The sequence below is a fragment of the Notolepis coatsorum genome (assembly GCF_963971535.1).
Source record: "Notolepis coatsorum genome assembly, chromosome: 11".
Classification (NCBI taxonomy): domain Eukaryota; kingdom Metazoa; phylum Chordata; class Actinopteri; order Aulopiformes; family Paralepididae; genus Notolepis; species Notolepis coatsorum.
In genome coordinates this window covers 97,166,383-97,192,220 of record NC_140175.1, presented here as the reverse complement: position 1 = coordinate 97,192,220, position 25,838 = coordinate 97,166,383, and the positions used below count along the sequence as shown (strand labels likewise).

General features: G+C 44.9%; 1 protein-coding gene across 1 annotated transcript; it reads right to left on the bottom strand.

The window, feature by feature from the left end:
• Positions 1-357: 357 nt before the first annotated feature.
• gdnfa (glial cell derived neurotrophic factor a) lies at positions 358-10,322 on the bottom strand. The gene is made up of 3 exons (XM_084324338.1): positions 10,128-10,322; positions 8,735-8,971; positions 358-1,050 (listed from the first exon to the last, which is right to left on the bottom strand). The coding sequence occupies exons 2-3, from the start codon at positions 8,943-8,945 to the stop codon at positions 455-457; spliced, it is 807 nt and encodes a 268-aa protein (XP_084180464.1). The 5' UTR covers positions 8,946-8,971; positions 10,128-10,322; the 3' UTR covers positions 358-454.
• Positions 10,323-25,838: the final 15,516 nt, after the last annotated feature.

Here is a 25,838-nt window from a genome sequence, read left to right as displayed (position 1 = left end):
GGGGGGGGGTCTGGTTAAAAACTATCCGGTATTGGTCTGAGGTTCTGGGGCTGTTTTGCAGTAGAGACTGTTAGGCAAGTGGATTGTTTTTGATGGGGCCTTTGTGTTTATTTTTTTCCAGGTCATCCTGTGGAGGCCTCCGCGAACCCAATCAGTACACCGCATGTCAGTGGTGTCAGGTACTGGGTTCTGTGTCGGTGTGAAAACCGAGACGTATAGAGGATGTCCAGAGACAATGCGGTCGGTCTCACACATCATCCAATAGCGCTCTAATAGGTGTCCATCTTCACGTGCCCCGTATATATCCAACAGTGTCCCCTGCCTTTGTGGGGGGGGGGGGGGGGGGGGTCCGGCTCCGGTCTCCTCCGCGTGGCCTTACGTCACGTCTCCGTCCAAAGGTCCGTCCGCCCGTCTGTCTGTCTGTCTGTCTGTCTGTCGACCGTGCGACTTTCCCTCAGACACAGCCACACTTCCTGGCGGAATGCTTCTTCAGAGTGTGGTACACGACGTTGTCGTCCAGGAAGGACAGGTCGTCGTCGAAGCTGATTGGTCGGCAGCAGGTGCGGGAGGGCGTGTCCTTGTCCAGCTTCTTGTTGTGGGTGAGGTTGTTGAGGATCTTGTCGTAGTTGGTCTCCGCCTCGGCACAGGGCCCACTGCAGTAGCGGAAGATCAGCTCCTCTTTGGTCTGGTAGCCCAGCCCCAGGTCCGTCACGTTGAGGTGCACCTCCTTCAGCAGGCAGCCCCGGGTCTGCTGCACCGTGGTCCTCTCCCGCCCCCTCTCGCCCCGGCCTCCTTTACTCCCCCGGCTTCCCCCTCCCCGCCCCCGACCCTTCCTCTTGTCTCTGCGTCCTCCTCTCTCTCCTCCTCCTCCTCCTCCTCCACCTCCTCGCTCTGTATTCGCTGCTCCCCTCTGTCTCGCCTGCTCCCTGCGACCCCTGGAGCCCCCGGCGCCCCCGTCCTGCTCAGACGACCTCCGGAGTCGGCCGATGGTGGCTTCGATAAAGTCCATTACGTCGTCGAACTGCTCCGGATAGGGGCCCGTGATGTCATCTGGAAGATAGAGAGGAGAAGCCGAGTGGATTACTGATAAAGCCGTGAATCGTTATCATAATGGGCGCCTATTACACGCTGTAGTGAAGTAATGGACAGCTTACGATACAACTCGATGGAATGTAATCAGCGTGGCAATCATCACAACTGTAATCACTGGCAATTCACCGCAATCATAAATTATTAGGGCGAAATGCGAAGGAGTCACTCCTCGCGGTCGGGTCCGACCCCTGAGGTTTGTTTAGTCACAGTAATCTCTGATATATTTCTGTTGGAACGAACTGCCCTTTCTTTCCATTTTAAAAGGCTAAATTGAGAGGCTTGCGAGGGACGACCAGGAGGAAATCGTACGCATTATGTGTGACATCAAGTTAGAGCAGGTTTTTACCCCCCCCCCTCCAAACTCAACACACACTCTGCCCTCTGCCGAGAGGATTTCTTTATTTGATTTGAAATCTTTATTTCGAACATGTAAATAATCAAAACAAATCATTGATCTCAAGATATTTAATGAAAAAAAATTATAATAATAAACAAAAGATAGATAGATAGATAGATAGATAGATAGATAGATAGATAGATAGATAGATAGATAGATAGATAGATAGATAGATAGATAGATAGATAGATAGATAGATAGATAGATAGATAGATAGATAGATAGATAGATAGATAGATAGATAGATATAGATACTTTATTAATCCCCTTGGGGAAATTCAGGTATCCAGTAACAGCTCAGGCAGTTAACAGACTAGAGAGTAATAAAAAAGGACAACCAATACAACAAACAAACAATGAAGGTCAGCGCTGAGGTACAAAGTTATAATGAATTTAATAAATAAATTGCACTATTGCAGTGTTAAGTCAAATCAAATCAAATTACAGTATACAAATTTTAAATGAATTGCACATTGTCCCAATGGGGGGGCGGGCGCGCCCAGGTCATGAGAGAGAGAGAGAGAGAGGGGGGGGGGGGCAAAGCAAAACATAACTAAATTTACATGTTCGAAAAGGAGTAGGAAGAAGTATACACTTATTTAATCCTACCCCTTTTCCACTACTCAAATGAGTGTAGTGTACTAATTTAAAACCTTACAAAATATATATATATATATGCAAAACAAAAACTGATTTTTTTTTATCAAATATTTTTATTTTATTTTTATTTTTTCCAACATGAAACAAAACATATCACAATACAACAACAACAATACATAAAAAGACTTCCCAAGACAATAACTCAACACCACATGACAAGACAACAACTGATACAAACTGTACAGTGATCATCCTACATGGACACTCGCTCGTTCTCTTCCCCTCCCCTCCCCCCACTCACCCCAGGACCTCAACATGAGTCACACTCACAATACATCACTCAGCAAAAAACAAGAATCAAAACAAAAATTTCCAAACTTATATGCGTTCCCTCAACTTTGCCACTGCAGCAAACCAAATTGCGATATCAGATTCCCTAACCCCTATAACACGTGCCGTGGATATCTCCAAATAGATCACGTCAAGGTAGGTGAGAAACCATACCTTTGGACAGAATCTGTTTGGGTGAAACCAGCGTGAGGCAATACATTTTTTTGCGGCTGTGAGGTCGGCCAAAATGAGTTTTTTCACCTGTATAGAGGTCGGTAATTTAGAGAGATCATTCAATAATAATACAGAAGGAGATACAGGTATGGTTAGAGAGAAAATGTCTGAGAGCTGATATGTAACATTTTCCCAAAAAATCACAACAAGAGGGCATTCCCAGTACATATGCATAAATGTACCTGTGGCGCAATTTGGACACAAGGTACATAGAGAGTCAGGTCTGAGACCCATTGAATTCAATCGTCTAGGGCATAGGTGACAAACTCATGGCCCGCGGGCCAAATGCGGCCCGCCACGTCATTTGATGTGGCCCCCCAAGAACTCTGGTAAAAAAACATTAATCTTGGGTTAAAAAATAGCGGCGTTAAAATAATTGTGGGTTAATGCGTTAATAAAGCTTTGACAGCCTTAGTTATTACACATTCTTACACATACATGTGTGTTGAACATCTGAGGTATTGATGAAGTAACAAAGGAAAAAAGCCAAAAGCACTTACTCCTCAGACATTCTTTGACAATTTTACAGCCCAAAATACAAAAAAGATCCAGGCGGAATAGGTAACAAAGGGTTGAAGAAATATTGTCTGAACTGTCAGATGCAAGCTGGCTGTGTGACATAACCGAGCATCTCGCTCAATTGAATAAGAAGCTGTAGGGACGCAAACAAGTCCCACCCAAAACTTGACCAATATAGTTGTGAACTGAGACAACCCTTATTTTGTTATTTTTGAGTACAGTTACAGTTGTGTGTTCATGCAGACACATAATAGCAATTTCATTACGAATTGAAAATGGGGGACCCTGATGTAAACAAGTCGAAAGTCTTTCTCTGGTCTGCATCCCCTTAACAATTGTGTGTATTGAGCTGTACTGTACTGTACCCATTCTGCAATCTGTTAATTAAAGTTAATTAAACTATCTTCCATTAGTTGGATGTATGGCCTCTGCAAGGTTGTGTGCAGCCATTTGTTTTTGTAACATCTGCTACATCTGTCCCACGCGTTCTTTGCAGCTCACAGTTGTTAGTTCTGCCCCTCTTGACTGTGACAAAAAGGTTTTGAACAAACTTAATGTCATAGCTTGTATTTGATGATATTCTTCTTTGTTATTTACTTGAATGGTTTTATCATTGATTGATGGAGTAATATGGGGTTCTGATAAACTAAAATAATTTGTTAAAATAACATAAGCTAACATATATTTTTACATCTATGCAAATGCATATGCAATATGTATAACTTGAATAAGTAATAAATACAGAAACAACATGTTTAACAATATGTAAATGAGTAGCTACATTTATTTTACATTTTATTAACATTTATACAGTCTTTGGCCCTTTGAGGGCAACCATAATGCTGATGTGGCCCTCTGTGAAAATGAGTTTGACACCCCTGGTCTAGGGGTTAAATAAGTCCTGTGAATAAAATGTAGATGAATCTGTTGGTGATCTGGGTTGTGTGAGGATAACCGAACATTTTCCCAGACTGCATCCCAATCAAAATCTACATCCAACTCCGGGACATCCTTTCTCCAAATCGTATCCAGGGGGAGCTCTTTATACGAGGTCATGAGTAAATGGCGATAGAAGTCAGAAACGAAGCCTCTCGATGTCTCTTTGTCATAAAAGAATTTGTGAAAGTGGTGATGCACTAGTGGAGCGTCCCATGGCACGCCATGAGCCTTCAGAGCTGCTCTTACAAAAAATGATATATGTAAAACATGAAAGAAATCAAATTTAAATGTAAACACCCGTGAATGTCAAATCCCTTCCTCATCCCTGTACCTCGTGAACATCATTTCCTTATCATTCAGTTTGAATTGTCTCATGTTTGGACATTGCTTTAGCACAACATTCAGACTGTTCCACAGTTTCACTCCAAAGTGGAATACTGTACAGTGCACGTGGGTTCTGTGGAATACTGTACAGTGCACGTGGGTTCTGCTATAGGGAGGTGTAGTCTGACGTCACTTTGGACCGCCTGCGAGGTCCACCCGTATAGGGATTTATCATTGGGAAAATGGATTATCGGCTATTGTAACAATTCTGCCTCATGAACATTGAAAAGCTTTCCATTTTTGCACAAAATGTGTTCCCTTCTATCACTAACATTATTGTTTAAGCATTTTTGGTTGAGATCAAATTCTGCGATTTATTTTTTTCAATTAATTGCAAATATCTTCATGTTGAGCTATAGATTGTGGATGATTACGCGCACACAGAAAGGTACACCATGCAAATGTTCATGCTTTATTTGTTTTAAACGAGATGATTTAGAAATGGGCAATGGGGAAATACGTTGCAATTTTGCGAGGTGGACCGGCCGGAAACAGCGATGACGTAACCACTACACCTCCCTATGGAGTCCCTCCTGATCCCTCTGCCGAGAGGAACCAAAGTGGAATATGGTGCAGTGCACGTACAGTATAGGTCCTGCTATAGAGTCCATCCTGATCCGTGTGTGTATTTCCTACAGACCTACAGGCAACAATGCGGTCCCAGGAGAACATTATTGTGAAACGACTCAATTAGTACAACAACGTCCTATTCACCAACAGCAGTGTCGCGTGCATATTTGTGTATTCATATTATATTAGTGTGTGTGTGTAGGTGTGGGTGTGCGTGTGTGCGTGTGTGTGTGTCAGGAAGCCAGGCGTGCAGGCTGCGTGATGTGTGTCAGGTGCGGGTGTCGGTAACACAGGGTGTTTCTCTCTCTCTCTCTCTGGCAGTGTCACCTATCTCCCCCTGATCTTACCTATCTTCCCCCGTCGGGGGGGCCAACCGGCCATCTGATCCCCCCCCCCCCCCCCCCCCTTCAGCTCCACGGCTGATTGGATCACGGCTAGCATATAAGGTGAGCCCTGGGGGACAATATGTTTAGATCCCCCCCCCCCCCTCCCCTCCCCCGCACCTTTGATTTAGACACCTCATTGCGTGTCAGCTGATGGGCAGGGATGCCTACCTATTGTATACACCCGCTGACCTGACGGGACAAGCGGTCCGCGGCTAAACACGGGTCCTTCGCGCTAGAGCGCTTCGTGACACACGACACCGCGGTGGATCAATACCAGACCGCCGTTTCACACACTACACCATCGGCGATAAGGGATCCAATAAGGGTAAATCATTATGGGCAATTTAATATCCTCGTCTTCGCTTCAACGAGGCCGTTTTCTGGCACGTATATATAGGTCTCCTCCTGACGGCACTGGAGTCATTGTTCTGCCGCTGTCGTCTGCGGAGACTCTCGCCTCCTGGTGGTTTAGATTACAGGGGTTCTCAAAGTTTTTCATACCACGACCCCATTTTATTTAGGATTTTTTTTGGCGACCCCACACTTAATGTATTGCGTAATTTCAACGTGGAATTAAGGAATATCAAAATAAAAGCACACGTTGTTGAACTTGATCATGCCCATGTATTAGAAAATGTAATTACAGCACTATGTTATCAATACACATTTATAAAAACGAGGCATATTTAGCCAAAATATGTTGCCAGGACAGAATTAAAAAAAATATTTACTTGCAAATGCCAGACCCCACTGTCACCTACCCGCGACCCCACTTTGGGTCGCGCCCCGTAGTTTGAGAACCGGCTGGTTTAGAACTTGGGAGGGGCTCCGCGTCTCACCGCTGACGTTACGCACGAAAGAAAACAACACGGTGGAACCTCCCGGTGGAGAGACGCAGGGTGTCGTTTGCACCTCGTTACGGTCGCCAGTCTCAGGGTAACAGGGCAGACCGGAGAGGTCACCGACCGACGGGATGCGATGAAGCGAGAGGGGGGGGGGAAACGTTTCTCTTAAGAAATGTTCCCGTTTTCCTCGTCTAGTTCGTCTCGGCCCGCGACACGGTTTACTAGACGGCGCGGAGACGACACCGTGTGACACTCGTCTAAACGAGAGGAATTCCTATATCCTACTGCCACTGCTGAAACTAATATAAACGCAGGAGAATAAGAAGTCACACTCTGTGATTCTAACTCTCCAGTGTCATCCAAGCCCCCCATCCCCCCATCCCCTGGCAGGTTCTCGTCACCTGGCTCAGATTGCCTTCTCTAGCCTGGTTAACCCTTTCACTACCACACTGTAGAAGGTTAACCCTTTCACTACCACACTATAGAAGGTTAACCTTTCACTACCACACTACAGATGGTTAACCTTTCACTACCACACTACAGACGGTTAACCTTTCACTATCACACTACAGACGGTTAACCTTTCACTACCACACTACAGAAGGTTAACCTTTCACTACCACACTACAGATGGTTAACCTTTCACTACCACACTACAGACGGTTAACCTTTCACTATCACACTACAGACGGTTAACCTTTCACTACCACACTACAGAAGGTTAACCTTTCACTACCACACTACAGTAGGTTAACCCTTTCACTATCACACTACAAAAGGTTAACCCTTTCACCATCACACTACAGAAGGTTAACTCTTTCACTACCACACTACAGACGGTTAACTAGTGTGGTAGTGAAAGGCTTAACCGTCTGTAGTGTGGTAGTGAAAGGGTTCACCGTCTGTAGTGTGGTAGTGAAAGGGTTCACCTTCTGTAGTGTGGTAGTGAAAGGTTAACCTTCTGTAGTGTGGTAGTGAAAGGTTAACCTTCTGTAGTGTGGTAGTGAAAGGTTAACCTTCTGTAGTGTGGTAGTGAAAGGTTAACATTCTGTAGTGTGGTAGTGAAAGGTTAACCGTCTGTAGTGTGGTAGTGAAAGGGTTCACCTTCTGTAGTGTGGTAGTGAAAGGTTAACCGTCTGTAGTGTGGTAGTGAAAGGGTTAACCTTCTGTAGTGTGGTAGTGAAAGGTTAACCTTCTGTAGTGTGGTAGTGAAAGGTTAACATTCTGTAGTGTGGTAGTGAAAGGTTAACCTTCTGTAGTGTGGTAGTGAAAGGTTAACCTTCTGTAGTGTGGTAGTGAAAGGTTAACCGTCTGTAGTGTGGTAGTGAAAGGTTAACCGTCTGTAGTGTGGTAGTGAAAGGTTAACCGTCTGTAGTGTGGTAGTGAAAGGTTAACCTTCTGTAGTGTGGTAGTGAAAGGTTAACCTTCTGTAGTGTGGTAGTGAAAGGGTTAACCTTCTGTAGTGTGGTAGTGAAAGGTTAACCTTCTGTAGTGTGGTAGTGAAAGGTTAACCGTCTGTAGTGTGGTAGTGAAAGGTTAACCGTCTGTAGTGTGGCAGTGAAAGGGTTAAAGAAGAGCCATGTGATTTCTCCGTTGCGGCAGACAGGGAATGGCAGAAGAAGCCAGGCGAGGGTGAACATAAACAAAGCAGCAGGAGGAATGTGGACGCTATGTTGGAGACATGATGGTGTCCTCACTATATGTTTTGCTTCTGCTCCTACCATTGACCATATTCCAGACGGCAGCCCCCCCCCCCCCCCTCTTATGTCATGCTCAGGTTGGGATTTATTTCTTGGAACAGGGTGGAAAGAAACCCCAAGCTGAGCACGGCATGAGAGCAAAATGGCCGCCCGCCCGGTGTGTGGAATATGGTCAATGCTTGTTTTGACGCCGGCATGGTGATGTTACTCAACCACAGCAGTGATAAAAAAAAAAAACACTGTTTTGGACGCTTGGCGTCGTCAAGACAACCTGTCTGTCTCTCAACCTGTTTCTTCATTAACCATCCATCAACAGCACTAAAATCTGAAGGCTACACAGGAAACACAGTGTACCCCCCCCCCCCCCTTTTCCTAAAAAAGGTGTCCCGTGACCTCACTCCCGTCTCTTGAAAACACATTACACTCAGAAGTGAGCCCATGACAATAACCTGACCATGAGATAAACAGACATACTGTGTTCTCCTCGTCATTTATCCCTTCTGCTGTTTCGGTTACAATTGCCAGCTACATTTTTGTTTACAAACTGGAAGGTCCTATATAACTGTTACTTTGGTGTTTTCTTCGATTTTCCATTGCATGGTGCAACTATATAAGCCACGCGGGAACTATACTACAGTGTGCACCTCAAGTAGTTCACCACCACCGTTCATTTGAACGTCTTATCACAAAAGATTTACAAAAACATTGTGTGGTAATAATGTCTATAGTGCGGCTTACATTGATCCTCCATGGAGACGCGCTGCGGGCTGTGATGCTCTTCAGGCAGGAGCTCCGAAGGCTCTGGTTCCTCCACGGAGAGGGAGAAGGAATCACTGTAGCTGGTGGGGAAATAGGTTCTCTTGGCTGGCTGAAGGTGCTGGTAGAGGGGCCTTGTGGAGACGGAGCTCAGGAGCAACAAACACGTGGCCAAAACGTCCCATAACTTCATTTTAGACTCAGTTCCTATGAAGGAAGCTGGGAAGAGGAGACAGAACGAGATTGTTTCAGTTGTTTTACAAAGGGAATGACTGCAATTAGTCATCAAAACAGCGCAAGAGAGAGTAGAATAAACAATTAAAGATAAAAGATAAAATAGTTGAATGAGTGAAGACTGTTTTAAACCAAAAAAAATTGCCATTGAACTGTTCTGGAGAATAATGTCAACAAATAGAACTGCTCTGCTTCCAGTGCAGTAGAGAGAGACAGACTAATTTAGGAACATTTGGCAATAATAACTGTCATCTGTCATCATGTCAGTGGTTTGGCTCCTTCAGCCACTTTGTTTGGTTGTTGTTGTTGTTACTTGTTAGTGGATCTGAGAGCAGGCCTGTCTGGATTATGAATCAATGCGTTACAATTAAAAGAACACAAAGGTTCCCTAAATCCTTTAATTATGCTGAACTGACAGACATAACGGAGTGGATAATATAAGGAAAGCGCCGATAATGGGTGATTGATTGATTAATTAAAGGGGTTGTTGCCAACAGTGAGTGCACACAGTGCAAATATCTAAAATATTTGGGAGTAATATATCATTAAAATCTTTATGATCACCGTAATTCCGTGGTGTTGGACGGAGGTTGCGCCTCGTAGACAGACTCACCGAGGCGCATTGGCACCGATAGCCTAAATATTGGTGCTAGCCCGCCAGATGGTGATCCCCACAGCTTATGGGACTTTTCATGATGGGATGTTGACTCTGCACCAACGAGACTATATACTCTGCATGCATAACTATACTGGCCTAAAACATAATTATGCACGACTTTTTTTTGTTTACGTACTTTGCATTGGTCATAATCAATAGCCTATATATACCAAATTAATGAAAAGTATATCATATTCAATGAATGAATAATGGTGTATCTTGGTTAAGTTATAGGTATACGTGTATGAACTGAATATGAATATATGAATATGAATATGACGAATTGAAAATGGGGGACCCTGATGTAAACAAGACGAAAGTCTTTCTCTGGTCTGCAACCCCTTAACAATTGTATGTATTGAGCCGTACTGTATTGTACCCATTCTGCAATCTGTTAATAAAGTTTCCAATCAATCAATCAATCAATCAACGCATGTTTCATATAGTCAACACCGATCGAGCGCATTCATTCCATTTACTTACCTTAAATCTGGCCCATAGACCTGCAACTAATTGTCTATGAGTTTCAATATCCAAGGAGAAAACACGACTCATTTAATGTTCCAAGCTGAAGCCGTTATTCAATTGTTATCGGTCGTTTTGCAACCATGGATCCAATACATATAAGACTCTATTCTTCTAACGAGACCCGAGATTTCCCTTCTTCTAGTTCGAATTTGTTGACAGTATACTGTCCAACAAAAAGGCGAGGAGAAGCTGAACCCACCGCCGCCCTCTACGAGTGTCTCTCATGCCCTGGAGGGTCTCTCCTGCCCGGGTACACAAGACGGGCGCACCGAGGAACCACGCGTCTGTCCTCCACACGGCACGGTCCAAAAGGTATAACGCGCTGGAGAGAGAGAGATAGAGAGAGAGAGAATGGACAAAGTGCTACTGCTGCTCTCCCCCCGGGGACACCACACCGCCGCTGATTAATTGGATGCTACGTTTCCACGTTTGAAATCCGAGAGAGATCCACCATCTGATCCAACTGAAAGGAGTCAAATGAAGAAGACATCAGCGGCTCGTCTCAGACGCATGAGGAGCGGGTCGCCAAAGCGCAGGACGCAGAATCCCTTCTCCTCCTCCTCCTCCTGATCGCCGGGGTCGCAGCAACAATGATCATGTGTCGTCGTCTCTCCCACTTGATAGAAAAACAAAATAACGGTCCCGTTATTAAGTCCAGCAGCAGCGCGACTGCGGTCGTGAATTGCGCTTTCCCCCCCCTTCATAATAATAATAATAATCCCCCAAATTTGGCACCACCTTGATAGAGTAACCAAAAGAAAGGACAATATCTATTCTCCATGTTCGCTCTCTCCCATCCAAAGTGATGTTGTTGTTGTATAAGTGGTGTGGTTGTTAATAATAATATATCCACATGCGGGCTCCTCTCTCTCGCAGCCGGACTGGCAGCTGGGGACAGATGTGCAGCTGTCTGCGCGTTACACCGGAGTGCGCGCATGAGGGCGCGTTTGGAGAGATTTATAGTGAAGCGCGCACTGAGCAGCAGTTGGTGCCCGCCCCTCTTGTCTCGACCTCTGGGGAGCCAAACAGCAAGTAACAGAAGTCCAATGTGGACTTCTACTTCTGTTACTTGCAGTTGCTGTTTGGTTTCGCAGAGGTCGGTAAAAGAGGGCCGGGTTCTGCTCCAAACGTCAGTGCGCGCTTCGCCATAAATCGACTCCAAACCACCCCTGGCGCTCCATTTTTGGAGGGATCGCAGTTTTCAGATGTCTCGAGGATTATGTCACTCTCCGTCCTGATGTCCCCTGGATTAGATTTCAGTATGAGTTGGAGATGTTCTGTTGCGATGCATGTTTCTTTCGAACACTGATCTCCCCCGGTGTCGGGTTCCGTCTGGTGGTGGTTGGTTGGTCACACACACGCATCTCAAATTAGGATGCGCACTTATTTACTAGGAGGACACCACACTTGTAAATAAGTGCGCGGTGAGCATTTGGAGACATGTGCAAAATGTTGATGTCATGCGCCATGCGGACATTTAATCACAATTTAATCCACGCCACACACGTTACACACGCTACATAAGAATTTTAACTCACATTATTATTATGCCTTGGGCCAGTTAGTCATTCAATAACCATGCAGTGTCTAGTGACGGCAGAGCCCGGGGGGAGACACGGTGGACCACAAAAGAAGAATTCCAAACCATCTAAGATGCGGCACCTAAGAAAGCTTTTGCATTAGCCTCACTGATTCACGCTGTATAGAGCCCCTTTCATCTCCTGCAGAATGGAATTCCTCCAGGTTTATCCAACCGTTTTAAAGAACGCCAGTCATTTGTGTTTATGACCAGGGAAGAACTTTGAAGTATTCCCCCCCCCCCCATAAAGTGAACGTTTTTACTTTCCAAAAGAAAAGGATTTTGATTTCCACGTACCATGAAGAAATATTGCTAAAGATGTAGGTCGTTGACTAAAAGCATGTGAATCCCACTGGTGACATCCAGAATCCACTGTGGCTTACCGCTTACCGCAATCGTTCACTGGTATTGACTCGAGGCTCACACTTGTTTGCACTAAAAAGACTGCAATTGCATGTTAATACACGCATATGATTCCTTCACGGACGTGTGTGCGTCCGCCCTGCCCCTCTTCATAAAGACGTGCGGTGAGATTCCTTTCTGTCATGTTCTCACATGGCTCTTTATTTGTTTCCATCCAGCTGTCAGTCAGGATGCACAGCTGTCTAGATCCATGTTATAATGTGTATATGTGTTGTTGTGTTGTTGTGTCAGACCGCCTGATTACTTGGCCCTGACTCATAACTCCATTCAGTCAGACTAATTGTTTTGTGTGTAGACTAACCACGATGAGTCATTTTGGGCATGCAATAGGAACAGAGGATGTCTATATGGCTGTTTGTATGTTCGTTATGCTGCCAGAGAATGTACTCCAGAGGCTATACCTCTCCTGGTTTTGATATGTTTTTTGTTGGTGTTAAATGAGCATTAGTGCCACACCACTGACTGACCTGCTTTCCAGCCATTGTTTGGAACCTCCCAGCTATAGGATTTCATGGGACGAGGTCAAAGGGGACATTTCTATATATTCCTACACTGATCCTGAGGGGCTGTATGCCCTAAATCTGCAAATAAGAGCTAAATGCTCCAACGAACGTATGTACGTTCCCGGATCTGCATATTCTCTTCTCTAATGTCTACAAACGGTTCATTATATGGACGCGCTATAGTATATAGGCTCTCTGTCTGGAATACAGAAAATACACCTAATGTCTTTTGGATCACAGACAATGGAAGTTACAAGATGTGAGAAGTGAGGATTCACTTTTTACCATCAGAGTCACAATATGTAGTAGTAGTAGTAGTAGTAGTAGTAGTAGTAGTAGTAGTAGTAGTAGTAGTAGTAGTAGTAGTAGTAGTAGTAGTAGTAGTTTATTCAGTCATCATCTCACACAATACAATATGCACAATCATTTAATAATATTTGATTTTACAGTGACTGAAAAGGTACAGACTGAAGCATAATGCTTATACATGCCTGTCCTATATTCTTAACAAAATTAAGACTCCAAAACAGTATTCTAAAAGAAAATAACAAAAAACAGTATTATTCACCTTTGTAGTTTTCAAAAATAGCTTTACAAACCATTTTCTTAAAAACCAAAAGCGAATGACTCATTCTTATTTTTATTGATCTTTTTCCCCCTCCATTTTCCTCCGATTTTCTCCCATCCCAATGTTAGTCGTATGCCAATCCCCAATCCCTTCCTGGTCGCTGCGCACTTACCCCCCACAGTCAGATCATCTGGGAGAGTGGAGGCTATCACGTGCTTCCTCCGACACACGTCCAGCCAATCAACCGCTTCTTTTCACCTGGCAGCGCGGATCCTCCCTGAGAGGGCGTAGCGTGTGGAAGGATCACACTATCCCACTCAGGTCCTATCCGCGCTTAGCAGGCGCCCCGACCGAACTGTAGGAGTCGCTGTTTACAACGACCCGGACCCACCCCGCCAGCTTCTCCCACCCTCTAATACAGCCAGTTGTATTAGTGTGAACGGCCAGCCAAGCTGGTGACAACCCCGGAGCTGTGAGCTGGATTCGAACAGGCGAATCCATTCGGGGTTGGTGACGAACGCAATCTCCGCTACGCCACCTAACCGCCCCGAATGACTCATTCTTAACTGTATATCAGCATTGTTCCACAAGTTAACCCCAATAATAGAAATACACCTCCTTTTAATCCCTTTCTTAGCTTACAATCACAATCAATCAATATTTACTTTACCTTGTTAGTCTTGCTCTGATGTATTGCTTAATCGTCATGGCCAGGGCTACAGTGATTAAAGAGGAACTACATCCAATTTCAGAATCCATACATGTTATTCCTCTCATCTCAGATAGTCTTAAAAAAAACATGAGTGAAAATGAGCAACTCACTCCCAAATCCACACTCAAAACATGTGATGTCATCAGTTGTACGTCTGAAGCCGCTCCAAAGACAATGGATTTGGGAGACATTTTATAATTGACACTGAGAGCAGCCCAGGGGGAATGTTCTGAGTTCATAGGTACATGTTCTCTTTCATAATTGAGACACTACTATAGAAAGAAGCTCATACCTGTAATGCCTTCTGTATTGCTGCTGAATGATGTCTCTCAGTATCACACTCTGTACACATAAAGAGGGATAATCTTGTCCGGTTACTACGGCTGCCAAAAAGCTAATAGCTTCACGCTGGATTCAACCTGATAAAATGTGCCGTGAGGGTATGGATTCTTACATATCTTGATGTGATTTACCTGGAGATATCTACCGCACGAATTCTAGGTATTAATGAAGCCAGCATAGAAATCTAGGTTAGGGGTGGTGGAGAGGATAAAACATTATATGAACTATTAATCCTTGGTATCAAACGGAATAATGGATGTATTCAAGGGGGGTCCGGTGGGGGGGGGGGGGGGGGGGTGGAGAACGAGTAAAGAGCATGTATGTGTTTTATAGTGGATTTCTACTTGTAAAGGTTTGTATGTCATGTCAGAGAAGAAGCTCATTTGCATATACAAAATAAATAAAACAAAGATTCCGTGGCTCCACACAATTGATTGATTGATTGATTTTATTTTGACAATATATAAATACACATGTGACAGAAGCACAGTCTGGAATACTGCCAACACAAAAAAGCTCAGCGCTAATTTCCATTTGTGGTCCTTGTAGGGGGTTAGGGGAACGAAGTGTTCAGACATGCATCATACAGACATCGTAAAGACACACAACATCACAACACATCACATAGACATAACAGACACATAAAAACATGTAAAAGTGGTGTGATATCATCATGTTAACCTATACCGTTGCACATGGTAAGATAACTGAGTTAGCCGGATAATTTCCAGTCAAGCCTGACTTAAGCCGGACCTTCCCATTCCCCGACGCGCGATTGTCCAAATCACCATGACAACAGATCAAAAAGTTTGAGCCTGGGTCGGGAGCAGGGTTAACTTCAGTTAGCCGGATGAACCATGGCCACGCCCCCGCAAATAAATGACAGCTCGCTTCCTGAAATGATTCTCACAGTCTAGATCCCATTATACCATTCTGAATTATGTTTCTGTGCTTCGTTTTCCTAGAGGGGGCTTCTGAAAATGTATAATGAAATGAACTAAATGCATGATAATAAATCATATTGAGCCTATAGATTTACTTTGTCCTAAATAAAATAATGCACGTCATATACGGCGCTCGGAGTCGTGATACACGCTGCATGTGGTTATTTTTAATAATGGCGCATTGCAAATGTGAATCCTCGCGGGGATATTTTTAATGAATGAAACCTATCGGCCGTTTGGCTCTGATTAGTTTTCATATATTCTCCGCTGTAGATTTGCTTAACGGAGCGCCCGGATTGTGTTTCATTCAAGCATAAAATTGAAGTGTCTATCGGTGGATTGTGGATTTTGTGTGATATTGTAACTGGGATTAAAATGTCTGATGAGATGCGCTGTTTGACGGATTTGAGAAATTGAATGAGCTGTTGACGTCACATTTAATGCAATTTGAGAATAAAGAGATAAAACTTCATTCAAAAGAAAAAATATTCTAAACACGGGTCTCTCGTCCATTAATGGATAAACAATGAATCTATCCCGTCTGGCACAGTGGCGCAGCGGTAGTGCTCAATCCTGGCAACCGGGCGCGACCGGTGTTTGAAAATCCCGCGTTTCCAATATAATTTTTTGGAATATAATATTAATGATTATACGCAAAAGTAGCCTAGTTTTAAGTTAAAATATTATAAATCTACATGCATTGAGGATGTCATTCTTTATATAGCTCTCAAACGTGCACCAAATTGAATTATTCCTACATTGCAAAAAGAAGGAAAAGACTAGGATTCGAACCCTGGGCCGTCCTGCGTGAAAGTCAAAAGCAAGAAACCGTTACACCACAGTGCAGATAAGTAAAAGATCCAACATACATCAAATCAATGGGTAAGAGAGCCGTATCCTTATTCTGTATAACAGTTTAACTAATTATTTTCGCTAGCAAGATCTCATTTGATTATTCAATCCATAAACCTACTGCCAGCAGGCAAGTTTAAAGAAATATAATCTGATTGATTGAGGTAATGAAGGGACTTAAAATTAGCCTATAAGATAACGCATTTAACTTGTCGGCGAGGCGATTGAGCCGTACTGCAATCAGGAGTCTAACCTAAAGAGCTCCTCCTCCTGAGAATTTCCCCCTTTTTTTTGTTACATAATATAAAATTACAGATTCATACCTTCAAAATAAGCCATCAATTGTCAAATTTGAGACGATAGTTTTCAATCAATGTCCTATCAAACATTCTGGTAAAATCCTAACACCTTTTTCAGTATAGGACTTGAAGTAGATCCAAGTTCATTCAGCTATCTGATGAGAGAGAACTACACTCCCAGAATTCAATGTAGTCATTGTCACTAGAACCATTTCACACCTGGAGCAAAGGCCCCAGTCATTCCTTTGTTATTCCAGTGAATGGACCCAGCAGGAGGCTAGCCTGTGTGTGTGTGTGTTTCTGTGTGTGTGTGTCGTGTCTGTCTGTATTTACAGTACTGTACCATATCAAAAGTAAATGTGTAAATGTAAATGTGTGTGTGTGTCTGTCTGTCTGTGTATGTGTGTGTGTGTATGTATGTGTGTGTGTGTGTCTGTGAAACATGTCTTGTACTCATTTACCTCACTAAATACAGCAATGTGTAACTGTAGATTTCAAGAGAGAGAGAGAGAGAGCGACATTTATAATAATTATATTATTAATTCATTTTTTTTACACACACACACACACTAATAACATGATCATAACCAGAGAAAACAAGACCAAAGACAACTGGAATAGAATATCACACAATTTTATTAAAAACACATAGAGAATAATAATCAACAAGAAACATCAACTGTATCAATTGTATTGTACAATGAACAACCCTATATATCACTTTTGGATTACAATAGTAATACAAGGTGCCTCATATGATATTTGGCAGAGAGCGCGACCACAATGAATTTAGGCAAAATCTCAAAAAAAATAAAATTATGCACATGTATAAAAAAAAATAGGTGTCTCCTCATGGTTGTATCTGCCTGTTCTGTATCACACTAAGTGATATGTGAAAAAGCAGTTCCTGTCTGGAATGAGACAGAGGGCCACACCACATTCACCGCACTTCCAGGGGGTCTTCATCTTACAATGTACGCAAAACAGGCGGCCAGCCGTGGCCTTCTGGGATTTATCTGCCTGTTGCGTGATCGCAACAGGTGAATGGTTCCTTGGTAGGCGGTCCACTGGTGCTGTGGGTAGATTGTCCACTGGCACCTGTACAACTGTGATGCCACACAGCTCAGCTACCAGCTCCTGCTGGAAGACCAGGTGGGTCATCGGCTGCACCTGCTGCTCTCTGCAGAGCTCCATGTGAAGAAGGTAGGAGTTAGTGGCGGCAATGTCCAGATAATGATAGAGCAAAGTCCTGTACCATCGCATGGTCTTGTGGTGTGCAGAGTAGTACTGGATGAGTTGGTCAGACAAATCTACAGTATATGTATAATTCCTTCTGTAATGTACTGATTTCTTTTGATTTCTCTGTTTGAGAGAGAGAGAGAGAGTGTGTGTGTGTGTGTGTGTGCAGGGGAGTAGCTGGGGGGGGGGGGGGGGGGGTTAGGATGATTCCAAGGGCTCAGCAAATGCCCCACATTTTTTTATAGATTGGGGGGCCCCACATTTCTTTATAGATTAGGGGGCCCACAAATTGTTTCTTTCATGGGGCCCAGAATCTCCAGCTACGCCCCTGTGAGCGCACCGTTCTACTCTAGAGAGCTGTCATGACCGTGATGCGCGCTTGAATGAACTGCGAGATAACTCATAACTCGTACACACTGTTTGTCTGCCATACAGTAGTTTATGTTGTTTTAGCGTGACGTGGGTATATACACGGGCGAGGATGAAAAGCATAAGACTACTTTTAATACATAAATTAACGTTCTGTCGGGTCCCGTGTATTCTCGAGAGAGAATGATAATAATAATAATAATGCAGGACCAGATTATATTATCAACGACAGACAGTGAGAAACACAACCCCCCCCTCTCGCGCTGAAGAATATGCATATTAGATCACTCAGTGATTAACACCTATGCGCTGTTGGTGTTTGCGCGCGTCCATGGATGTGACGCGCGATGTAGTTTTTATCGCAAATGGAGATTATTACAAGCATACCATCTAGCAAGAATTAAACGTATTTACAAGTCGTATTAGGTTTAGCAAGTTGGGGGACTTATACCTTACATGTCAAAGCACTAGAAATGGCAATTTTTCTATTTTTATCGATTTCTGAAAAGATGTCCTTTTTGAGTATTTAAGAGGGATTCGAATTTCTTTTGTTGTCCGCCGACGGGTTCAAAGCTCCAGCGTGACTCCTAAGGGTTTTAATAAAGTTTTAAATCAATCAATCAATGCCGTTAGAAAATCAGGATTTCTGCGATCGACATCTGCTGTCTTTTCAGCTGAAGCGGCCGCGCGCAATTATCCTGAGTCTCAAGTCTGGTTCAAATGAACGAGACTGAATCAGCGTTCGAGGAACAGGAAAATCCCGGATTCAAACATCGGGTTAATTGAATCTGGATAATGGGACTCTTGATCGACTTAGTTGAACCAGGTACGGGGAATAGGGCCCAGATCTGTGGACCCCTGCATGCTATGCTTAGGCTAGCACAATTGAGCCTTCTCCTCTTGCCAAATATAAGATGTTTATTTCTTGTGTTGTGGATGTGCAGTGGTTGGCAGACTGGGACAAGCACAGACTTGGTTGGTCGGCACAGACTTTTAGGACGCGGCTGCCGCCTTCCTGATATTCACTTTCTTAAAAGGTCCTCCTCACCTCATGTTCTGTTATTCTGAATCTCCATCAGCAGCGCCCCCCCCCCCCCCCCCCCCCCCCCCCCCCTCCATTGCAGTGGTTTGTAGGCTGGTGTTGTTATTCACAGCCTCAAACCTCGCATAGAAGGTGTTGAGATCATTTGCTAAGGAGATGTCACTGTTCAGTTTGAGGGAGGTGCCTTTGTAATCTGTCATCATTCTGAGGCCCTGCCACATAGGCCCTGCCACATACCTCTATTGTGTATGTTACTATCCCTATACTACTACCTACTATGCTAATATGTCTATACTACTATGCACTCAGAGTGTAACACTCAAGCTCAATACTATTCGACGAACAATGCCAATGATCCTTAGCTGCCAGAGATACACTGTACCCCTCCTAGTGACATGTTGTTCACAATCTGTAAGTCGCTTTGGATAAAAGCGGCAGCTTAAATGACTGCATTTTAAATTGTAAATAGTTCATTTCCTGCATTTTTCCGTCAGGTGGAAATACTACATGTGTCTAATGGAGAAAAGGGGATTCCTGTCCCGAACACTGCAAGGAAAATCAACAGCTGTTAAAACAATTCTTCCGTCAACAAAGATTCAAACACACCACCGGATGCGCGTATTCACATAGATATACTATGTGATAAAAAAAAAAAAAAAAAAAAAGGCTGACTCATCTGATAGCGGAGACCTTTCCTATTATGAACCCTGCGTGGGTCTTTAAAGGGTGATTTAAAGTGCTGACATTGAGAGCCTTTTTGCGTGTGGGGGGGGGGGCTGAGAGCTCCAGCGCTACAGGGCAGAGAGCCGTCCCACCTGCACCTACCACATCCTGCACTTACATCGCTTCAACTCATTCAGATAGACGAGCTTAATGCTTTATCTGTGATGTAATGCTTGAAGCTGGTTTCCTTGTTTGATTGGGCTTCCGGAAAGTTATGCAATCAGACTCTGGATCAGCCAGCCCAGACATTCTGAAGACATTTTGAGACTATAGCATCCCTTTACACGAAACTAAACTAAATTAGTAGTTTAATTTAGTTTAGTAATAGGGAGGTGTAGTGGTTACGTCATTGCCGTTTCCCGCGCGGTCCACCCCTCTTTAAATCGCAATGTATTTCCAATGGACACATTTCTAAATCGTCTCGTTTAAAACAAATAAAGCATGAACATTGGCATGGTGTACCTTTCTGTGTGTATTCATCCACAATCTATAGCTCAACATGAAAAAAATCGCAATCAATCGTAAAAGCAGCAAAATAACAACCTTTATGTTTTCGTTCACTGAGGAACTACACTTCTCTCTGGCGCTGCTGACTGACGTCACCACAGCGTAGACTCCTGGCTGTATTAGGCGACAGCACTAATGGTGGTAACTGGTAAGTGTAGTTCTTTTTTAACGACAAATTAAACAACCTTATAACTAACTTTATTTCAACCAAAAATGCTTAAACAATTATGTTAGTGATATAGAAGGGAACTCATTTTGTGCAAAAATGGAAAGCTTGCTCCATGAGGCAGAATTATTACAATAGCCGATAATACATTTTCCCAGTGATAAATCCCTATACGGGTGGACCGCGCGGGAAACTAGAGTGACGTCAGACTACACACCTCCCTATGACAGGTTGTTCAATTGTAACCCTATAGTTTACACCTTGCTACAGTACATTTGGTAGGTGTTAAAATCCAATAAAGCCTTTGAGTTGTTGTACCTCAAAAGTTGGGACTAATTATAATAACAATAATAATTCATTTATTTTGTATAGTGCTTTTCAATGACCCAAAGTCGCTGACAATAGGCAAAAAAGAAAAGAAACTAAGAAACGGAACCACAGGGAACAATATGAATACACAAGAACATAAAACCATGAGTAACAGACAACAAATACAGGAGCCAGTAGGGGAGACAGTCGGGAATGGGGGGGGGGGGGGGGGGGCAGTATAGGAGAGAAGGTAGGGCAGGTGAAAAGGGGGTGGTAGGTTGGAGGAGGGTGGTTATGGGTAAGGAAGGTTGAATGCTAGGGAGAACAGGTAGGTTTTGAGTCAGGATTTGAAAGGAGAGTGAGGGAGAGTCTCTGATGGTCTGACTAGGATTCAAAGAGTCCTCAAGCCTTCCCTCTAAGACAAGAGCATGTCTCTTTTACCATCTTTGCTCAAGATGCATCCCACACAGTCACACTTCAGTAACGATCTTCTGATGATGCAATATTTGTTTAATCTATAGACCAGTGCAATTAACTGCATTGTTTACACTCCAGCAGTCGGGAACTTACAAATGGAAGACGTGAAAGCAGTCTGTAGTCGCTCAGAGGATATCCTCAGATAGCTGGACTGTTGACATCTCGAACGAAGGGATGCGTGTGTTTATCTCTTACGACCGTTTTAATCGTCATCACTATCTACTGAAGGAAGCCATAAAAAAAAAAAACGCCTTCGACCAGCGGCTATGCAACCGTAGCTGAGGTCACACAGGAGCCTGTCTGCCACGTCATCTAGTCTGAGGGAGACGATCTGCTCAGCGGCGTGTGTCACACGGACAGAGGCTCGTATTGTCCCGGGTCGTCCTCCTCGGTGGCGGTGACACGAAGACTTCCTGTGTGTGTGTGAGACGCCCCCCCTCTCGCTGGACCGATAGGGACCCAAAAATAGACCCTTTTTTTTTTTTTTTTGGGAGACCCTTTATGTGAGAACACAGCACAGACTGGAGGGGTGTCATACCACCCCCGGGGCTGGATTCTCTCAAGTGGCTATATATATGAAATATTAATTTGTTTGGGGGAGTAACATGAGTAAGCCCAACGAATCACCACCACATGGCGTGTGATGAAGAGGCTAGTCACGGGAGATGGAAGAGCCCTCTTTCATTCAGCCGCGCTCAGGCTGGGACGAGCACCTCCATGTTTACTGTCAACCCTGCTTCACGGCACAGTGGCAGGCGTTCTTCTGGAGAAGCTAGAACAGTACAGAGCAGTGTTAATTTCGTCAGCTATTTTTAATTTTAGTCTTAGTCATGTGTCAAATGCTCTTTTTCGTTTTCATCATATTTAGTCACCGTTATCTATTTTTTGTTTAGTCAAGTTTTAGTCAACTACAGGTCTGAGCATTTTAGTCTTAGTCTTTTTCGTTTAGTCTCGATTTAGTCTTTTTTAATAATTAATTACATTAATTATTTAGTCACGTTAGTGTCACATGATCTACATTAACGTGACGTCTCGTCTCGTTGTCGTCAGGGGAAATGCTTCGCTGCCGACCATATTTAGTCATCATTTTCGTTGACTAAATTAACACTGGTACAGAGCCTGCATATTTATTACGTTACTGATGCCAACAATCCAAAGTCTCAGAGTTAGTTTTTTAGTTTTAGTTGTTTTTTTTACAACTCACTATGTAGATCCTTTTGTATTATAGTATTCCAAGTACAAAGCACACTCATCTCACGAGACTTGGAAACCATAACTTGTGCAAATTCTTAGACAAAAAGGGGAAAATCTGCCCTTAAAACATATTTCCCGAATGTGGATTTCCTCTTTTTTTGATATTATGTGTACTACAGCTATGCACCAATGCATACCAAAAGAAATGGACAAAAATGTAATTTCCACCGGAAAATAAATAAATTCCAAAATTCCATCTAACTTATGGTCCTCAACGATAGATCGATGCCACCTGCCATTACGCTGTTATATTTCGTATAGCATCGCGTCCCGCTCTGAGCCTTACGAGATACTCTATATCTCCTGTGATACCTAATGTATCTCCCACGAACAAAAAACACATGCACCCCACCTGTATGGGGCCCCGCCCCTTATGGTGGTACCACCCATATAACCATGACTCTGGTCATGAAACACCCTTCCTCTATTTTCGTCCCAGCGTACTGGATGCTTGCACCATACGAGCTAGCGGAATGAAAAGATTAAGGAAGATTAATAATGTTGGAAGCTTACAGGAGGTTGCTGGCCCCTGGCATCTTCGACGCATGTTTTCGGCGACACGACGGGCCTGTGATGTTCCTCGTTTGATGACTGCACATCGAGGTTCAGCTGTACAAGGCTGGCTGTCGGGCCAGCTTGTACTCAGGTAGGCCCTGTGTCTTCAGGCATGGGTATTAGTGTTAGTAATGCTGGTTTGTGTTGTTAACACAACCTTGTTGTGTGTTGGCGCCAGGGGCAAGATGGTTTGGTGAACGTTCTCTGCAGGGAACGGTTTCCAAGCTGTCTTGGGCGTGCTGCTAAAACATCTAAAGCTATGCTAACATGCTATCGCTACTGCCGCATGCTATCACTACTGCTAATTGCTATGCTGTTTTAATGTCTCCGCCGTGAGATGTTGTCACTCTCCCGCCTCTTGCCCGGTTCATCAATGAAGGTCAGTCGGTAGCTGTTGTGGGGTTTTGAGTTCTATTTACCTTTTTCGGGTAAATGGGTTGACAACGGGGTAGGTCGTGGCTAGGTTCTAGCCAGGTATTACCTTGTGTTCCGGCGGGGTTTGTTGAACGGTGTTCCCATCTGGGTTGGCGTCGGGTAGTGGGGCTATGGGTCCAGCCGACATGGTAAACATGTTGCGTGTCTGTGCACAGGCAATTGTTGTCTTGGGTTCCACATTGCCTGGCGTTAGGCTGCAGTAGTGTAAGGGCAGGGCCGCTTGGGAGAAATGTGAGGCCCTGTGCGTTTTTAGACGCGAGGCCCCCCATCTCCTGGGGCGGCCCTGTGTAGGGGGCTATTGTTTCATTTTGTCACTCTGCTATGAGAAGGTCTGTCTTGCTACAAGCTTTCTCTCCTCTCAAACCATTCATACTGACGGTCAATCGGTATACTGGGGGAGTAGTGCGGGGGGGGGGCTTTGTTTACCTTTTTTGGTAAATGGGCTAAACTAGGGCTGGTGTTCTGTTGTGAATATTTTGAATGAAGACGGGTCTGGTCCGTCTCCCCTTAAACTTTGTGTGTATGGGTTTGCTCATTCTACAGTTTTTGTGGTTTAGCTCTTTTATTCATTTAACCTTTTCATGGTCCACACCACAGTGGAGGGTGCTGTTTGCAATCACCACTGGTGCTCCATGTTAACGTCAGTCCTTTGTTTTTGATATATTGAAACAATGCCCCGCCCGGCCGACACCATGGGTCGGCCTGGCGAGTGGCTGGTGGGCTGTTAAGGCTTGTACCGCCACGGTATGGAATTGGCAACGATTAGAACTGTGTTCGAATTGGTGTTTTTTCTATTACAGAAATGGTGTCTGGTGGAGGGGCCTTGAGGGCCGGCCGACGTCGACACATCGCGCACGGTGTTGGTAAACCACTCCGTCGAGGATGTTGACGTTATTAGCTTTGACCCAGCCGCAAGCTATAACCGCTCAGGGTTCCCCTCTCCGCAGGGGATTTTGGTCTTCTGCTGGAGCGCGGGCGGTATTGTCCTAGGCCCTACACCGCCTCACACCGCGCAGCCAGAAGAAGAGAGAGCACGGCCTCGTCAGCGGCGATGACGGGGCCCTCGACAGGCGGCCATGTTTCCCCCGCCAGTGGTGCCCTGGTTGGAGAATCGACAGGGTATCGCGAGGCCGACAGTCTTGGCGGCCGAGGGATCGGCCATTTTGGGTGATTTCGGTGTTGGTAAACCACTCCGTCGTCATTTTGCCGCGAGCAGCCCGCTCCCCGCTCAGTCCGCTTTCTGTTACCCTCAGAAGCGGGGCTCTGGGTGTGTTCCTTTGGCTGCGGGCCGCGGACCTTCTTGAAGCGTATGCGGCCCCATTCTTCGCTTCTCATGGAGACAGGGGCTGACACCCAGTTGATGGCTGAGCCTGGGTCTGTCCGTGAGAATGTTGTGCTGTCAAGCGGCTCCCACACCTTGAACTGTGTTGGTTGAGCCTGGTGTTACGTCTGTCAACTTAAGTGTTGTCAGCAGGGGGGCTCGAAACCTTTTGAGGCACACAGTGCGGGCTTCCCCGGCCTCGCCTTCGCCAGGCCAGGTATCATGTTGGTGCTCCCACTCCTGGAATATTGGCAAGTGGTCGCAGCTCACATGGTTTGGGGTGGTAGTGATATCACTGCAGGGCTACGGTGTGTAGGAACCCATGGGGACCTTACACCTTGCATGTCCGGCTGCAGAACAACTCCTTCAGCATGTTCTGGAGGGGTGTTCAGTGGGGGGGCTTTTTTGATCGGAAGCCCCCCGTATCAGACAGGCCCTTTTCTGTCGGGGTTCCCCCTTGGGTGCGATTGCCTCGTGGGTGGTGTCAGGGTCAGGTGTTCCGACACGGAACGCGCTCCTCGCACGATTCCAGGGTTGTCTTCGCACAGCGGGGGGGACCGGGCCAACTATCTACAGTTCCTGGCGGACCTGCGCCACGTGACGGCGGGTGCGTTGGGAGTGTCGTCACATATGACTACGGCAGTACCATATGTCGAGGTAGATGGAGAGAATGGTGAGGCGGGGACTTGTGTTTACACAACCCCACCCGTTTTCATGTTTGGTACAGACCCTGTTGTCGGGGTCTCCAGCAGGGACAGCTCTGGTCGACGAGATCCAATCTCTGTGGACGAAGCAAGCCATCGTCGTGGCGTTCTCCTCCCGGTGTTCTCTGCCCGAGAAGTCGGGAGGGAGGGGTGTAAGACCCAGGCTGGACCTGTCCCATGGGAAGGTTCAGCATTTTTTGGATCGTCTCCTACCTGTTGAACACTGTCAGGTGGGGGTCTGGTTCTCCTCCATAGACCTGTAGGATGCGTATGCGCATCCCCGATCTTCCATCCTAGGGCTTACCTACCCTTCCTTTGCAGGGTTAGCGTATGAGTACCAGAG